Raw genomic sequence first — 14178 nt, 5'->3', positions numbered from 1 at the left:
CCGTTTCTTCCCAACTCCCATGGACAAATGACAAGCCAGACCCTTCCAAGTGCAATGCAGCACCCCAGACGTTGCCTCCTGCCACCCTCCCAGCACCTCCTGTGGGCAGCAGAAGTTGTGCAGGGTCAACGCTGCGGGTCCTCCACCCGTTTTGCTGTAGTAGTTCCTCTGCAAATCAGGGGGGTCAGCAGCCAGCAGAAGCTGCGACTGGCAACATCTGCAACAGGTAGCACAGACCTCCGATGTGCTGGGAAGCTGTGTGCAACCAAGAGCGTCTCTCAGCGTATGACACCAACACCTGCCCGCTCCCCTGCCTACAGGTTCTCTCTGTTAAGAGCAAATTCAGTGTGACAGCAACAACTCAAGAAAACAAAATGCCTTTGAAGTTCCAGTGGAAAATGTGGGCTGTCAGGACAGTTTCTCTTCCTGCCTTCTTTCCACTCACCCCAAATTAATGTCTGTAGTTCTGCATAGGGCCCTATCCCTCCTCCCCCATCCCTGCTAGAAACTAAGCTCAGATACTGCAAACACACGGAGGGTTTTTCAGATTTCCACCCACGCGAGGAGCTACTCTGCACATCCAATGCACATGTGAAATTGGTTCACAAGGGTCAGGGCAGGAGCCCACGTTTCCATTTCTAGCTCTACTGAGCTTAAGATTTATCATTTGTTTGTTTTCAAAGCAAAAAGCATACAACTTACTTCACAGAGGAAGAAATCTTGGCAAAGCATCTTTTCCACTGGCAGGGTTGGGTTACAGCTCCCCCACTCCCACCCACACAGCTGAACCCAGCGCCTGGTCAGCCCAAGACTCAGGAGGAAATGAAATGCACATGTCAGCCTCCCCCCTCTCCCGCTCCAGTCCCTTAGCAAAACCGCTCTTCTGCTCCAGCCACGAACCATCCCAAGACCAGAAGGTGTGCCAAGGAGGGGGATACTTGCTATATCTTTTCTCAAACTGTACAGCAAAGTCATGCTTCCCAAACCTGAAGAAAGTTTTGGAAAGGCAATGCTCTAGAAGTTCACAGCACAGAGTTTTCACATCAAGGTTCAGAGCTCTGTGACGCACAGGCAAGAGCTTAAATGTAACAAAAATAATATTAAAGCTCATTAAAAATAGACAACATATTGCAAATTCCTTAAAGGCAATGATGCCAGTCTGATTAAGCAAGCACTAAGTAACAAATATAACTGATTGCAAGTTTTTAAAAAATTGCTATATTATTTCAATCTGTAAGAATAATACTTTCCTGAGAGATCTTTTTCCCCTCAGATTCCTTTTCCCTTCTCCTTGTTTGCTTTTTTGAGCAAGGAATATAATACTCAGCACACTATCATCCTCTCCTTCACACCAATAGTTTTTGTTTGATGTTTATCTGGATACTTCTTTCTTACAAAAGTTTCCTGTATTCCGTATGTTGCTTAAAAATAGTATCTATCATTTAAGACTGCAGTTCATCATTTCAATACACAGCTCCAAGGGAAAAAAAAAAGCAATAACTAGCCAAAGTTACAAATGCGCTATTCTCTTGTTAGGAGATACAAGAGGACAATTCTGGGTTTAACTTATCCTATTTCAATGAAGTGCAAAGCCCAAAGTGAAGAAAAAGCTAGCTATGCGGCCTGTAAACATGAGCTACAATTCACTCGTAAAGCTGGCAAGCAAAGGAACCAGGAACTCAACTTCTGAAGTTATTTTTCCATGAATAAAGCAAAGGCAAGAGACTTCTTTTAACAAAAGCTTTACGTTACTTGCATTGGGCTTCATTTGCAAAGAATCTAAGAGGAAGTAACCATTTATAACCCAGGGTAAATCAAAGCAAAATGGCATTTTGATAAACACTAGAGCCTATCAATCACAAGGAGACACCGTATCAGGTTGCTGAGGAATTTCAGAGCTGCTACAGCAGCTCCAGCAGAGAAGAGCCAAGGGTCTCCAGGAAAAGCCATCCCAGGGGTAGAGATGCCGCTGCTAGCTGCGGGCAGGCGGCGCAGCATCCACAGCCTGGCACCGGGACTCCCAGCTGCCCAGCAACATCCATGAGTAGCCAGAGTATTGCTAGAAACACATCCAGGAAGGGGAGAACAAAAGGGAAGCAAAACCAAAGACCAACTCGTGCTAGGAAACCTCAGTGTGAGAGATGCACATTCAGCTGCCGATTTCTTCTGAACAGTGTTGCTGGAAGCCGGGTGTCTGCATCAGCCTGGTTTTCGAACTGATGAAAACTGAACCAATGTTTATAATTGAGATGATAGCTTTGTTTGAATTTTTCCCTAATAGTACGGTTTGGCACTGAAAACAGAAAGGCAAAGAGATCGCGAGATGATAAATGCTACTATCGTGCCTACTGCATGTTAAAGTTTTGGGTTTTTGTTAGGGAGGGTGGGAGGACTGCGATACTTTAAGTCCGTGTACATAGCTGAAACATTAAACCTCTTCTGCATTAAACCTCTTCTGCATGTAACAGAGCGGATAATGGATGTGTAGGGGAAAAAAAGGCGAGTGGTGAAATAGAGCTGAAACTTTACTATTGCTTCTGCTTGTAAGCAGATGTGGGAGGAACCAGACAAGCATAATATTTGGTAGCCTGCATAATTACAACAGATGTCTACATTGGCTAAAGTGTCCTCTACATAAGGTATAGAGGCAGAGTCTAACATATATACATAAAAAGAAAATAGCTTCTCAATATCAATTTGCTTATGAAGAAGGAGGAGACAATTTATCTGGTGTTTCATATTTATAGCTATACTTACAGTGATATTCATTGCACCCTTAAAGAAAATTCAGATCTACTACCTTAAGCAAAGTAGGCTTCAAAAAACTGGATGTCAGACTATACAAATAAAGTATTAGTTTAGGCATGGTAGACTTTATTTTGGCACTTGAACAAATGCTTTATTTTACAGCAGTGGCACAGCATTTGCCAGAAATTTTCTTTTCTTGGCACAGTTATTTCAAGCAGTTATTTTACTAATTGAATTTCACTAAATATTGCACAATAAGATATACCTGTTAAATTCTTACCCTGTTTTTACTTGTTGAACTTGTATGGCTTTGAAAAACTTGCCAGTAAGAATAAGTAATTTAAAAAGCAATATATTAAATATTTTAGCACAGGATAGTATTCGTTTGTTCCTAAATGACCACTGAACTTGGGACAGCAACAAATACAAGTTAGGTAACTCTTATCTGAAGAGCTACCAGATCTTATTTACAATACATTGCCATTTCTGAGAAGCAGTTCAGCTTGACGTCCTGGACACCTATATTTTGGAAATCTCAAGAATAAAAAATGAGGAGGTTAACAGAGCAGAAGACGAAGCCATTTGTCTGTTACAAAGCATAATATAAGGAGGCAGACTATCATCTTCTCCATGTGTCCCTCTATCCAACACCTATCTGAGGTCTAAGCAACAGAGCCTTTTCTCTTCTACTGAGAATATTTCTTTCTTCTCTTATGAAGATACTCCACTTGTCTCATCTCTTCTGCTGGAGTCCGAGCAGAATAAACCAAACTTTTCCAAAAGGCCAGGCAAAAAACAAACCTGAACAACAAATCAAAAACTGATATACACAATAAATGAACCCGGGCACTTCTTTGAATTTTACAGTATGGAAAACAACATTTGCAGGACAAACAGGTCTGTGTCAATACTGCCATTAAATATACTGCAAAGGTTGAATGACTCGTAACTCATACACCAGATGCAAGACATAAACATTCCCACTTTTCTCTGTCACTTGTGCAATACATCTGGTCTGAGGATCAGCCTGATCAACAGCCTTTGTTTTTTGGTCTGGGTTTTTAAGATCTACTAGATGTAGTCTGTGACATTAAAACATAAGCAAGCAGACATAAAATGAAAAGCGTACAAAAGTATATCACAATGGAATTCTCAGTATTAGGCCACATGATTTATTCAGTAGTGTTTATGTTCCCAAATTACAATTATGTCTATCCATGTAAGACTACAAAAGTTACCATTAGAATTGTCTGTGCTTATAAAATACCAACATTTTCTTTTACTGTTATATACTCATTAACACCAGTCTGCAACGAGTTACATATAATCATAGGCACTTCAAAGGCTTTAAAAGACTTTTACAACTTAAACGCATTTTTAAAGAACAAAAATTTAAACCCCTACTTGTACCTTCAAATTGCAAATAATTAACAAATACAGTGGCCATAGAAATCTGCAGCAACTTCTCAAAATACTGTTAGAGTCTTTGGGTTTGCTTAGATTTGTCAGTAGCTTACTCCAAATCTTCCTTACAGGAGATTTGTTTAGTAAGAACACGACTATACAGTTTGTAGTAATAATCCAATTTTACACATTAATTTGCTGTTACAAATGTCACTGAAGCTACAGGTACGCTGAGAAACAATGCAAAGTGTAAAATTGATATTCTGACACTTAAATTTATACAAAGTGGAGGTTAAAGTTTACGTAGCTGAAAAATTACATTTACACTAAAAGTTACTGTTATCTGAATTATCTGAAGACAAATTGCACCATGACAACTACAAAAAGGCATTTTTTTGGAAACAGATAAATTAATGAAATAAAATCTAACTTGTAAGATCAATCTGAGACATGCCAACAAAAATTAAACAACTTTCATTGAACCATAGGATAAAACAATAATTTTCATTATTTTATATTTATGCATAAAGTTTTAAAAATGATTCAGTGAACATCAATGGTTTTATAAAATAATGCTTTGCCACTGTTATTCACAGAACACTGCAAATGTTAAGTTTTAATTTTACATTTTTAAAGGAATACATGAAAAGTTTTAAATACAATGGGATTTTATCATAAAGGTGCCATAATGGCTCTTTAATGAAAAAAAAAAATCTTCATTATTCTATGCAAAAGCTTTATTTAAAAAAGTTCAGTGATCTCATAAATAGAGACACTAAATAGGAATTTTACGCGTAAAACTCCTTAGTAGGTGCCTTTTGATAGGCAGCACAGGATGGTTTACGTTCACCAAGGTCGTAACTGCCTTCATCCTTCTTTCTCATGCGATATACCAGCAGCAGGATAAGGAAGATTGCGAAAAGAAAACCGATAACTCCACCAGCAATAACAGCTGTAATCAAAGAAACAAAGATTCACAATATGCCAGAAAAACAAGTTTAACACCACGTTTCTTTTTCATCGCACACAATGAGTTTGCCGTTATTTTCAAATTGCAGAAAAGGGCTCCCATTATGCAACTGTCTTCATTATTAGTATCCTGAAATATATTCTCAGAAAGCCTGTCTGTGTTTATGAAGGCAATCATTTAAAAGGACATTCCACCTACAAGTCAACATCCAACAACCCACAGCACTAAAAAGGTTATCAAAAATTTTCCAAAACCTCAATTAAGAAAGCTGCCAATACTGCCAGAGCATAAAGTTGTCTTAATTTATAATAATAACTTTTCTTTCAAACTCATTTTTCAACAGTTAACATTTTCAGCCTTAAAAGAACTATTTTGTTACACTAGCCAAGAAATGGGATTTCCCTTTTCTCCATCAGTTTTCACTCCGACTCTAGACTGAAATGAATTTCCTGTTGATGAGTAATAGGAGAGAACATTTCATGTACCTGTAGGAACAGAGGCATTGCATTCATCATGCACTAGCAAGTGTGTAGAAAGTATCAACTCTAACTAGACTTCAAGAGCAAACCTACATGCTTCCACTGATGTGGGTATTAAGGCTATTTCACATTTGGATGCTCATAGGAAGATGTGGTCCAAACCTGTGTGACTTTCATGGGTCCCAACACCCCCTCTGAGGACATGGGGGAAAAGTATACCTACAAACACTGTTCTTATGCCAAAAAAACCTCCCATGTAGTGAAAGCATTGGTGGCCAGCCTATGCCTCCCTGGGTTATGCATGGAAATAGACCATCTGTATCCTAAGGACCGTGCTCCTCCATCCCTCTCCATCCACCCACCCCTGCCATGAGCTCCTCCCAGGCAGTGTCCATCTGCACCAGATGCACCAGACAGCAGTGTGCTCTTGGTAGTGTGGGTAAGAAATACATTTCTACACTCCAAGCATCAATCCAAATTGCAACTCCCTTTCCGAGCTGTGGAAGCTCCAGATATTAAGCAGGCAGTATTTAACTTGTGGGCGTCAAATCAATTAGCAACAGACTTCACTATTAATTAACTCCAGAAGATGCCCGTCTCATTCTCATCAAATCAACCACTGGCTACCCACTATGAAAGTGTTTAAGAATCTACCAAGAAAATACTAATGTTGAGTTTGCATTATTTGATATGGATTCCCTCTGTTTTCTGTGGCATTTCTGGTGAGATAGACCTTGGCAAATGCCGCCTCACCTGCCAGAACTTCTGTTCTCTGGAAGAGGTTTTCTGAATGCTTCTCAGTGAACACGTCAGTGTCATCCCCTGGCTCATCACTCTTTTTCTTGGCATCTGTCTCAGGCCTTTCCTCTTTATCAATTTCTTCAGGTGACTGTGGCACAAAAAGGAAAACAGAGCATCGTTTACAGACAGGGCGCACCACAAGTCAGCACAGTCACTGCCCGTCATGGGCAGCCACGAAGCTGTGGCTCTACACACATACTCCACAATACTGACAAACACAACACGCAGGAAGTTTTTTGATCACAGAATGCTATACCAGACATTGTAACTGGATCTATTTGTCGCCATGATGTCAGAATGAAAAACACTATCCACAAGTTTAAAACCCCCAAAAGTATATTTAGCAAACAGCTGCTAAATATTGCCGGTGTTTATCAGAATAACAGCCTCTGAATGAAATAACAATTCTGAAATTAACCCATCAGGTATGTTATATTCAGAATGCCTTTGAGGGTAACTTAGACAACATTACCTATGGTAGTAGAAGGGAATACTGAAATAGTAAGTGGAACCTGGCAAGTGTTCAAACTACAGCCGACCACACAACATTCTCCTTTGAGAAGAGAAGTTTCATGTAGAATTTTTTAATAACTCCTTGAGAGATGCAAAAAAGGTACAGCTCAGACCCAAAGGTGTCATGAGAAACTCTTGTGTATCATGAAATATTCTTTTCTGCATCTCTTCTTTCATGTGAAATCCAGACATCCCTATAGAGACTTTCTAGTAGGAATGAAACCGAGCAGCTCTGTATTCATTTAAAAGGCTGCAGTAGCATTAAATAAAGTTTGTGGGGGCTTTTTAATCCATATAAATCAAACAAAGTTAAGATCAAGCTATCAATGGGGTACAGTGGAACCATTTTAAATGGTGTTGCTCTCCAGCCACGCACCTTTGTTTGTGCAGGCACCTTGGTCTGCATTTTCACCGTGGTGGTCTCAGCCCTAGATGCATCACTAGTTGTCGGTAACTTTGGAAGTGTTCTGGATGTTGTTATCACTGAACTATCCTCATCTTCTTCAGCACCTGGAGGCAAAAAAGGTGACATTTCACTGCCCTGTGAAATTCTTCCAGACCAATTACTTTTTTTATTATGACACTAAGGTAGGGGTGCTTGCACAGCCCACCCTAGGCAAATGGCCTAGATGACAATGCCTGCTAAGATAAAGATGCGAGTGCAAACAGAGTGCCCCAAACTGTCAGGGAGATATTTGCCCCAAGTGATCCCATGAAAGAGGAAGGGAGGCCACCAGTTGGATTAAGCAGTAACCAGGAAATTACCATGATATTTTTGAAACAGAAGGAACCAGCCTGAAAAGAAGTATGAAAAAAGCATAAACACTTGTAACAGGGGAGAGACCCTGGAGCTAAAGCAGCTGCTGTCAGGGCTGGTGTGACTATCTGACATGGCCCCATGGCAGCGGGGGTTCTGCCAGGGCTTGGCAGTGCCAACCCCCAGCCTCATGGCTGCTCCCAGGAGCCACCTCTAGCTCTCCACAGGGGCAACCCCGGGACCTGCACCCTGGGGGCACAGGGTCACCTCCTGGGGGTGGCAGGAGGTGGTGGGGCCCTGGTATCACATGGGGCTGGGGGCACCCACATCCCCCACAGCGAAGGACTGTGGGCAGGGCGTCCTGCACACCCAGAGGAGGGGAGCTTGCACACCCCACGCCTGCGAGAGGGATGTGTGTGTGCACACAAGTCTTTGTGTGCCTGTGGCACATGTTGGGATCAGTTACAGAAGGGGGGGTTGGAAACTCGTAGTTGCATATGACCATTTTGTAAGTGGCTGGCATTGTGGTTATCTGTTGTATTGCTGATATTGAGCCCCAAACTATAGTTCAATAATCACCAGATAATTACATGTCATAAACAAATCAATCAAATAACTTCTTTAATCCTCACTTGACTTAAACAACATGAACTGAACAGTTTTTCCCTATAACACACTGCTTCAACAACAAAATCTCTCCTATACAGCAAATCTGTTAAATCCTCAAACATAAAAAACCGAGTAGTTTCTACCCACATAAAGATTGCTATTATTTTATGTTTCAGTCACTAGGAATTCACATGTTTTTAAACTCCACATAATACAGAAGCCTTTTTCTTTTGAAATAAAGAGTAAGAGGATAGAAAACTCCCTAAAGATGACCTTAAATTTAATTTCCTCCACGTTCAAAGCCCTGCTGGAGTATGAAGGCTCCTTTAGAATAAGATAATGGACATGTCTAATAAATATCCTTTAGTGATACTGAAAGGAAGAAGACACAGACAAGAGACTAAATTATTGCAAGACCTGAAAGAGAAAAAGAATCAACCTCTTCTTGGACCACTCCTTACGAATCTCAATGTGTTCCGCTCATTACAGACACCGGTTACCCAAGTAACCATTGGGCAATAAATCCAGCAAATGTGCATAAGAGTAATTCCTAACAAATAAAAATATATCCTCTAACAGCAGAATGGTATGACTCACTCATTCCAAACTGACCTCTTATCTTATTTTTGTAGTGAAAGAAAACAGGCTGAAAATACAAGTGCAATAGCAAAGTTTTGAACTCACATTCAAGAATTATATACATTTGGCATTGAAAGGAAGGGCGTTAACAAGACAATAACTAAAACAACTTCTGTACTGTAGAAAAGAATATTTGGAATCATTAAAAAAAGTACTACATTAAAGCTACCGCCACACAATAATACTGGAAAAATCTTCAGAGATACCAAAATTACAGTGCAATCTCCAGAATAAAGACCTCACAACAAGAATTAGGTATTTTCCTGAAATGCTACTCAAAGATCAAAAAACCAACATCCTTCTTCAAAACAGAGGTGAGGAAAAGCAGCCAACAGGAAAAATTTTCTGGCTTTGCCTCAAGAGTTTTCTTTGAGAAATAAGGGCCCAAAGGATAGCTCGGCCTGCTTTACCTTCCAAAGTTCCTCCAAATTACACAAGACTTTCACAGTCAAGGAAATTAAAATTGATGATCAGATTAGAGATCTGATGAAACACACTTTGAGAGTACAGAACTTTATTTTCTTCTTTTTATGAAATGATAAGTCCCATTTAATCACAACTGCTCCTCCAAATCCTTAAATACCACTTTTGCTTTAGGCCATGGTTGTGTCTGCCAGATAAAATGGTGAGCATTAAAGATCTGAACCTCTCTCGCTATGGAGGATGCAGATCTCCAGTCTCTCAACAACTGGGTGACTAATCTAGCTCCTGGACTAGTTGCTAGATTTGCACCAAAGGTACCCAACTCCTCTTCCACACGGCCTCAGGTGAGTCCTGACAATCCCCAAAACACCTGGGCACCTATCGTTTAGGCCTGACTCAGGTACTGGCTCAGACACATCCCTATGGTTCCTGCTTTCTAATTAGCTTTATCTAGACAGGTCTCTGCTTGGCTTGGAGTAGGTCTAAACAAGGGGAAGGCATTTCCTTTGCTAAACAGAGTAGTATTCTCAGAATAACCCATAAATAGGACTGAAGGATCAAAAAAACCTCCCTAATGCTCTCCAGAACATAGCATTAGCATTTTATATAGTATCATGTTCCCTAAAAGTTAAAAAAAAGAGAACCACTCTCCTCCCTGAATCTAAATAGGACAGGAAAGAAAAAACCTACAGTGTCATGAGCGTAATTTCCAGCTAGGTTCTTAAGAGGAATACTGTGAAATGGTTGGAGTATGAGAGCTTACTTCTTCCTTTTGAAAATACCCATGTCTCTTTAGAAGGTTTCTGGAATTGGCCAGTTTGGGTGATGGTGTTGGGTATTAACTGCCTTGAGTCACTCTACAAGTAGATATTGCCCTCTTAGTGAGGGCACTGCAAGAACCCTGCAGTAATTAAACCCATAGCCATCTCTGTGATATAGAATTGAGAGCTCTTGACCACCACACACTGTCTTTTATCCACTGCAACTTCTTCAGGTTGCCTAACTGCTATCTTCATAGTGGTCAAAATAGCTCCAGATTGTGCTGTAGTATTGGAAATATCTAGTATAGCCCTCAGTGATGTGTCTATTAGCTGCTCCTTGGATGATGGGAATGCAAATGCTCCTTCACACTTTTGATGCTTGAGGAAACTTGTCAGGAAATTAAGACTGTGCCAGCTTAAATTATTGTACACTACAAAAAAGCCCACAGTAGTTAGCACTCTTACTTGCAAAGTAGTGAGTGATTAACTCTTCCTACCAAACAAATCCAATCATTTCACCCTATCTTTTGGCATCATGTTTGTTTGCTGTTGCACATCACACTCTGGGAGTACTACCACCACAAGCAAACTTGTCATAAGGTGGGCGCACACATAACCACCATTTCTTTCACATCTTCCATCTCTATCATCAATGCAACACATACCAGAAAGACACATTTTTAGCTGGCTTATCTCACCCCCATTCACATGAAAAGTCCCCAATGCAACCCTTAATCAACATAGTGTTATGCAACCAGAGATGACACTGTAAACATAAGACTAGTGCCCTATCAGGGCAGCTGAACTAAATGTGGACAGTGCAAGGATGTCGTGTCTCTGATAATTCTCACCTGAGGAGGGAAAAAAACCAACTAAACTTGAAGAAAGAATAAAAGGAAGAGTCCTAACTGCACTGAAGTATTAGATTCTGTCCAGCACAACAAAAACACACTCTCATACGGTATCAGAGTAGGTTTTTATGTTAAAGGGCCTGGAGAACCAGGCAGTCAATGTCATGAAGCATGCTTGGGGCTGGTGTAGCAGATGGACAGAAGAAGCTCTTGCTCCAAGCCAATCTGAAAGGCACTTACAAGTGGAACTTTAGGAAATGGGAAATGAATACTTGCTGTGTTGCCTGCACCACGGGAGGGGAAGCACACCAGGAGGGTGTGTGTCACCCGCCTGGAGTGCCCGCTGGGCACACTGCCACCAGGGCCAGGATCATCCAGTGCCAGCCATGGCCCCGTGCTGCCTCCTGATCAGCACCTGGGACAGCGCCCATGCCTCCCCCCCAGAACCATGGCCCCCCCAGCCATGCCACCGCCTGTCACCCAGCCCCACGCCACACTGCCACTGGACTCTGAAACTGCCTTCCAGCCTTGAAGCATAACTTTGGCTTCCCGTTAGGTCAAGAGCCAAAGCAGATCTGCTTTTGTGTTTCTTGGAGGAGTTCCAACCCCACCACCGTACTTTCCTCCAGGAAGAGTCCCCAGTCACAATATCCATCTAGGCCTAGTTCATCCCGAGCTAAACTTCTCAACTTGAGCTGCTATTGACTGAGAAGTATTAGGCTGGGGAATAGAAGAAGGGGAAGGGAAAATGAGATTCTGATATATATAGTGCAGAGACTTGCCTGCCAGAAGTAAGTAAAGAGAAGACACAAGAACCAGACAGATAGATAGTTTTCCAAAGAACTTGTAGATAAATCTAATAGAGATGGTACCTTTCCTTAACATAAGGGTAGTCACGCTGCTTAGCAGCTACTTCCAGGTACCTGCAAGACCAAGGCTCAGTTAAGATCTTTTATGCCAGAGGAAAAAGCAACAGTAGCTATAAAAGCATTTCAAGTTTTATATAGGCAGGAAAACTATTTTCATTCTTTTATTATTACGCTATATACGAACACTTACACTAAAAAGAGTGATGACAGACTGAGGCATCTCCTCAGAGGTGGAGACTGCAAGAAGGAAATCATGGACTAACAAATTCACTACAGACTTTCTGCTTTTGATACAGGACAAGCAGGAAGCAGCCACGGTTCTTTTGGAAACTTGACCAATGGATTCAGACTGAACACTTGGGCAAATGCACAACAGTAGCTGAATGTACATGAAGAATAAAGAGGCTATGAAAGGAAAGAAAAGAAAAAATCAGAACACCATCACCTTTTTTCCTCCTTACAAAAAGCCCTCAGCAAATTTCTAGTTTGAAATGTGTCATGCTTACAGTGACATTTGTCCATGTTAATGCTGCTTGTAGACCTGCAAGGGCATTAATGGTGGTGCTGACAATTCCTGTTTATCTCCAAAGGCCTGGTGGCAGCTAACAATTTTCATACCAAGGAAAAGAGTCAGCATGTTGTCATCTTGGATCTGTTTGCTTGGAGTGGAATTACATAGCAAGAAAACAACTCTTGTGTGGGAAGGCTCTTCCTGCTAGGAACACTACATCACTGAAGAGAGACACATTCAACATAATATGAGGAAAACTGATCATTGGTACATCTGCAGGACACTTTCTACTTCATAAAATAGAGATAGCAGTAAGTATAGAATGAGCAGGGCAGAGGGGATGCTAATTTGCTTCCCTTTTGAGTTTTTTTCTTACGTGAAAAAAGTTAGGCTCAGAGATTGCTCAGAAGATTATTTGAACTGAAGAGTTCTTCCTTTGTTCAAAAGATTTAGATTTTGGTACTGTCACATGAGCCCTCTGGAGGGACATTCAACTAGTCCCAGTCTACAGTGAGACTTTTCCTGCTTTCTTGCAGGAAAGAGATTGTCAGAGGTAGCATAAGTGTGTGTTACGCACTCCATCTTCCACCCGTGGCTCAAGGCTAAGCACAGGAAAAGAGAGAAGAGAAAGCCAAGGTGTTACTTTTGGTGAAGTCTGGATGTAGTTTCTGTCCTTCTGGTTCCACTTTTATCACTGAGATGGTTTAATAAAATCTGAAGCCAGTTCTTGTATAGTCCTTTCCACTTCAAAAGCAGGGTTGCATTTTGAATCATCCATATTAGAAACAGCCAAACTCCACAGAGGGAGGAAATAAAACCAAAACAGACCATTCTCGATACTGCTATTTATTGTCAGCCTATCTCCTTTCCTGAAGCTTACAAAGTCACCTGAAGACATGACAGAATGAGATGCTAACTGAAAGGGCAATTTTCTCAGAGATGAGAAATTTCCTTAGAACAGTCCTGGTAACTGGATGAAATCACTGAGTTGTTAGGTTGAGTGGTTGGTTGTTGGTTTTTTTTTTTTTTCAAATGAAGTTAAAATTCCCCTCAAAGAAGCCTACAGCAAGGAGGCCTGATTAAGCCATTGATCATAATGGAACATCAAATTCCCCCTATGGAGGACTCCCAAAACACAGGGTATTACCCAGGTGCCAGTGACTGATGGGCCTGAATTTACCTGGCAGCACAATCAGATCTCTGCAGACTTCATTTTAACATATCTTTGAAACTCCAAAAGAAAGGAAAAACAAAAATCTATCCAAAAAATCTCAACTGTGGCTTACAACAGTAACGAAGACAAGGTGCTACAAGAAGGGCTTACCCTTCAAAAATTTACAAGTATATATAAGTATCAAAGACAGATTACAAAAAGTGCAATAACAAAAAAATAAGTAACACACTTGGAAAATAAATGGGATTTCCACAACAGCTCAGCAAATGCTCACAACAATAAGGAAATTTCTCTTCCAGAACTACCATAAAATCCTGCACTTAACTTTTAATGGCTGGAGCCTCCCAGCTAGTCTAGAAGACACTCCACAAAGAGGCTTTCTAAAAGAAATTATTAATGAGGTTTCACTGACAGTTTTTTGAAAAATGATGAGCTAGCTACATGCCTCTAATGGTGTTTAAGTCTGAGAAATCAGTATGTTATGTTTATGAATTTCTTTATTCACTATATGGATGTAGTTACCACAGAGAAAACTGTCATGCTTTTGGCAGTATCTAGACTTCCAAATTTAAAAGAACAACAACAAAAAAGAAGTGGACACCATGTTTACGTCAACCTGAATGCATGTAAGAGAAAACAAGTTTACTGCCACTATGTTTTCTTACAGTC

General features: G+C 40.7%; 1 protein-coding gene across 1 annotated transcript in view; it reads right to left on the bottom strand.

The window, feature by feature from the left end:
* Window positions 1-3897: 3897 nt before the first annotated feature.
* The window catches only part of SDC2 (syndecan 2), a 58846-nt gene continuing 48565 nt past the window's right edge, over window positions 3898-14178 (bottom strand). The window contains exons 3-5 of the mRNA XM_075023656.1: window positions 7292-7425; window positions 6355-6490; window positions 3898-5104 (exon numbers count right to left, since the gene is read on the bottom strand). Of these exons, the coding sequence (XP_074879757.1) occupies window positions 4941-5104; window positions 6355-6490; window positions 7292-7425 (434 nt within the window). The 3' untranslated portion in view covers window positions 3898-4940. The remainder of the gene's footprint in view (window positions 5105-6354; window positions 6491-7291; window positions 7426-14178) is intronic.

Source organism: Buteo buteo, chromosome 3, assembly GCF_964188355.1.
Source record: "Buteo buteo chromosome 3, bButBut1.hap1.1, whole genome shotgun sequence".
Taxonomy (NCBI): Eukaryota; Metazoa; Chordata; class Aves; order Accipitriformes; family Accipitridae; genus Buteo; species Buteo buteo.
This window is presented reverse-complemented; position numbering and strand designations above follow the sequence as displayed.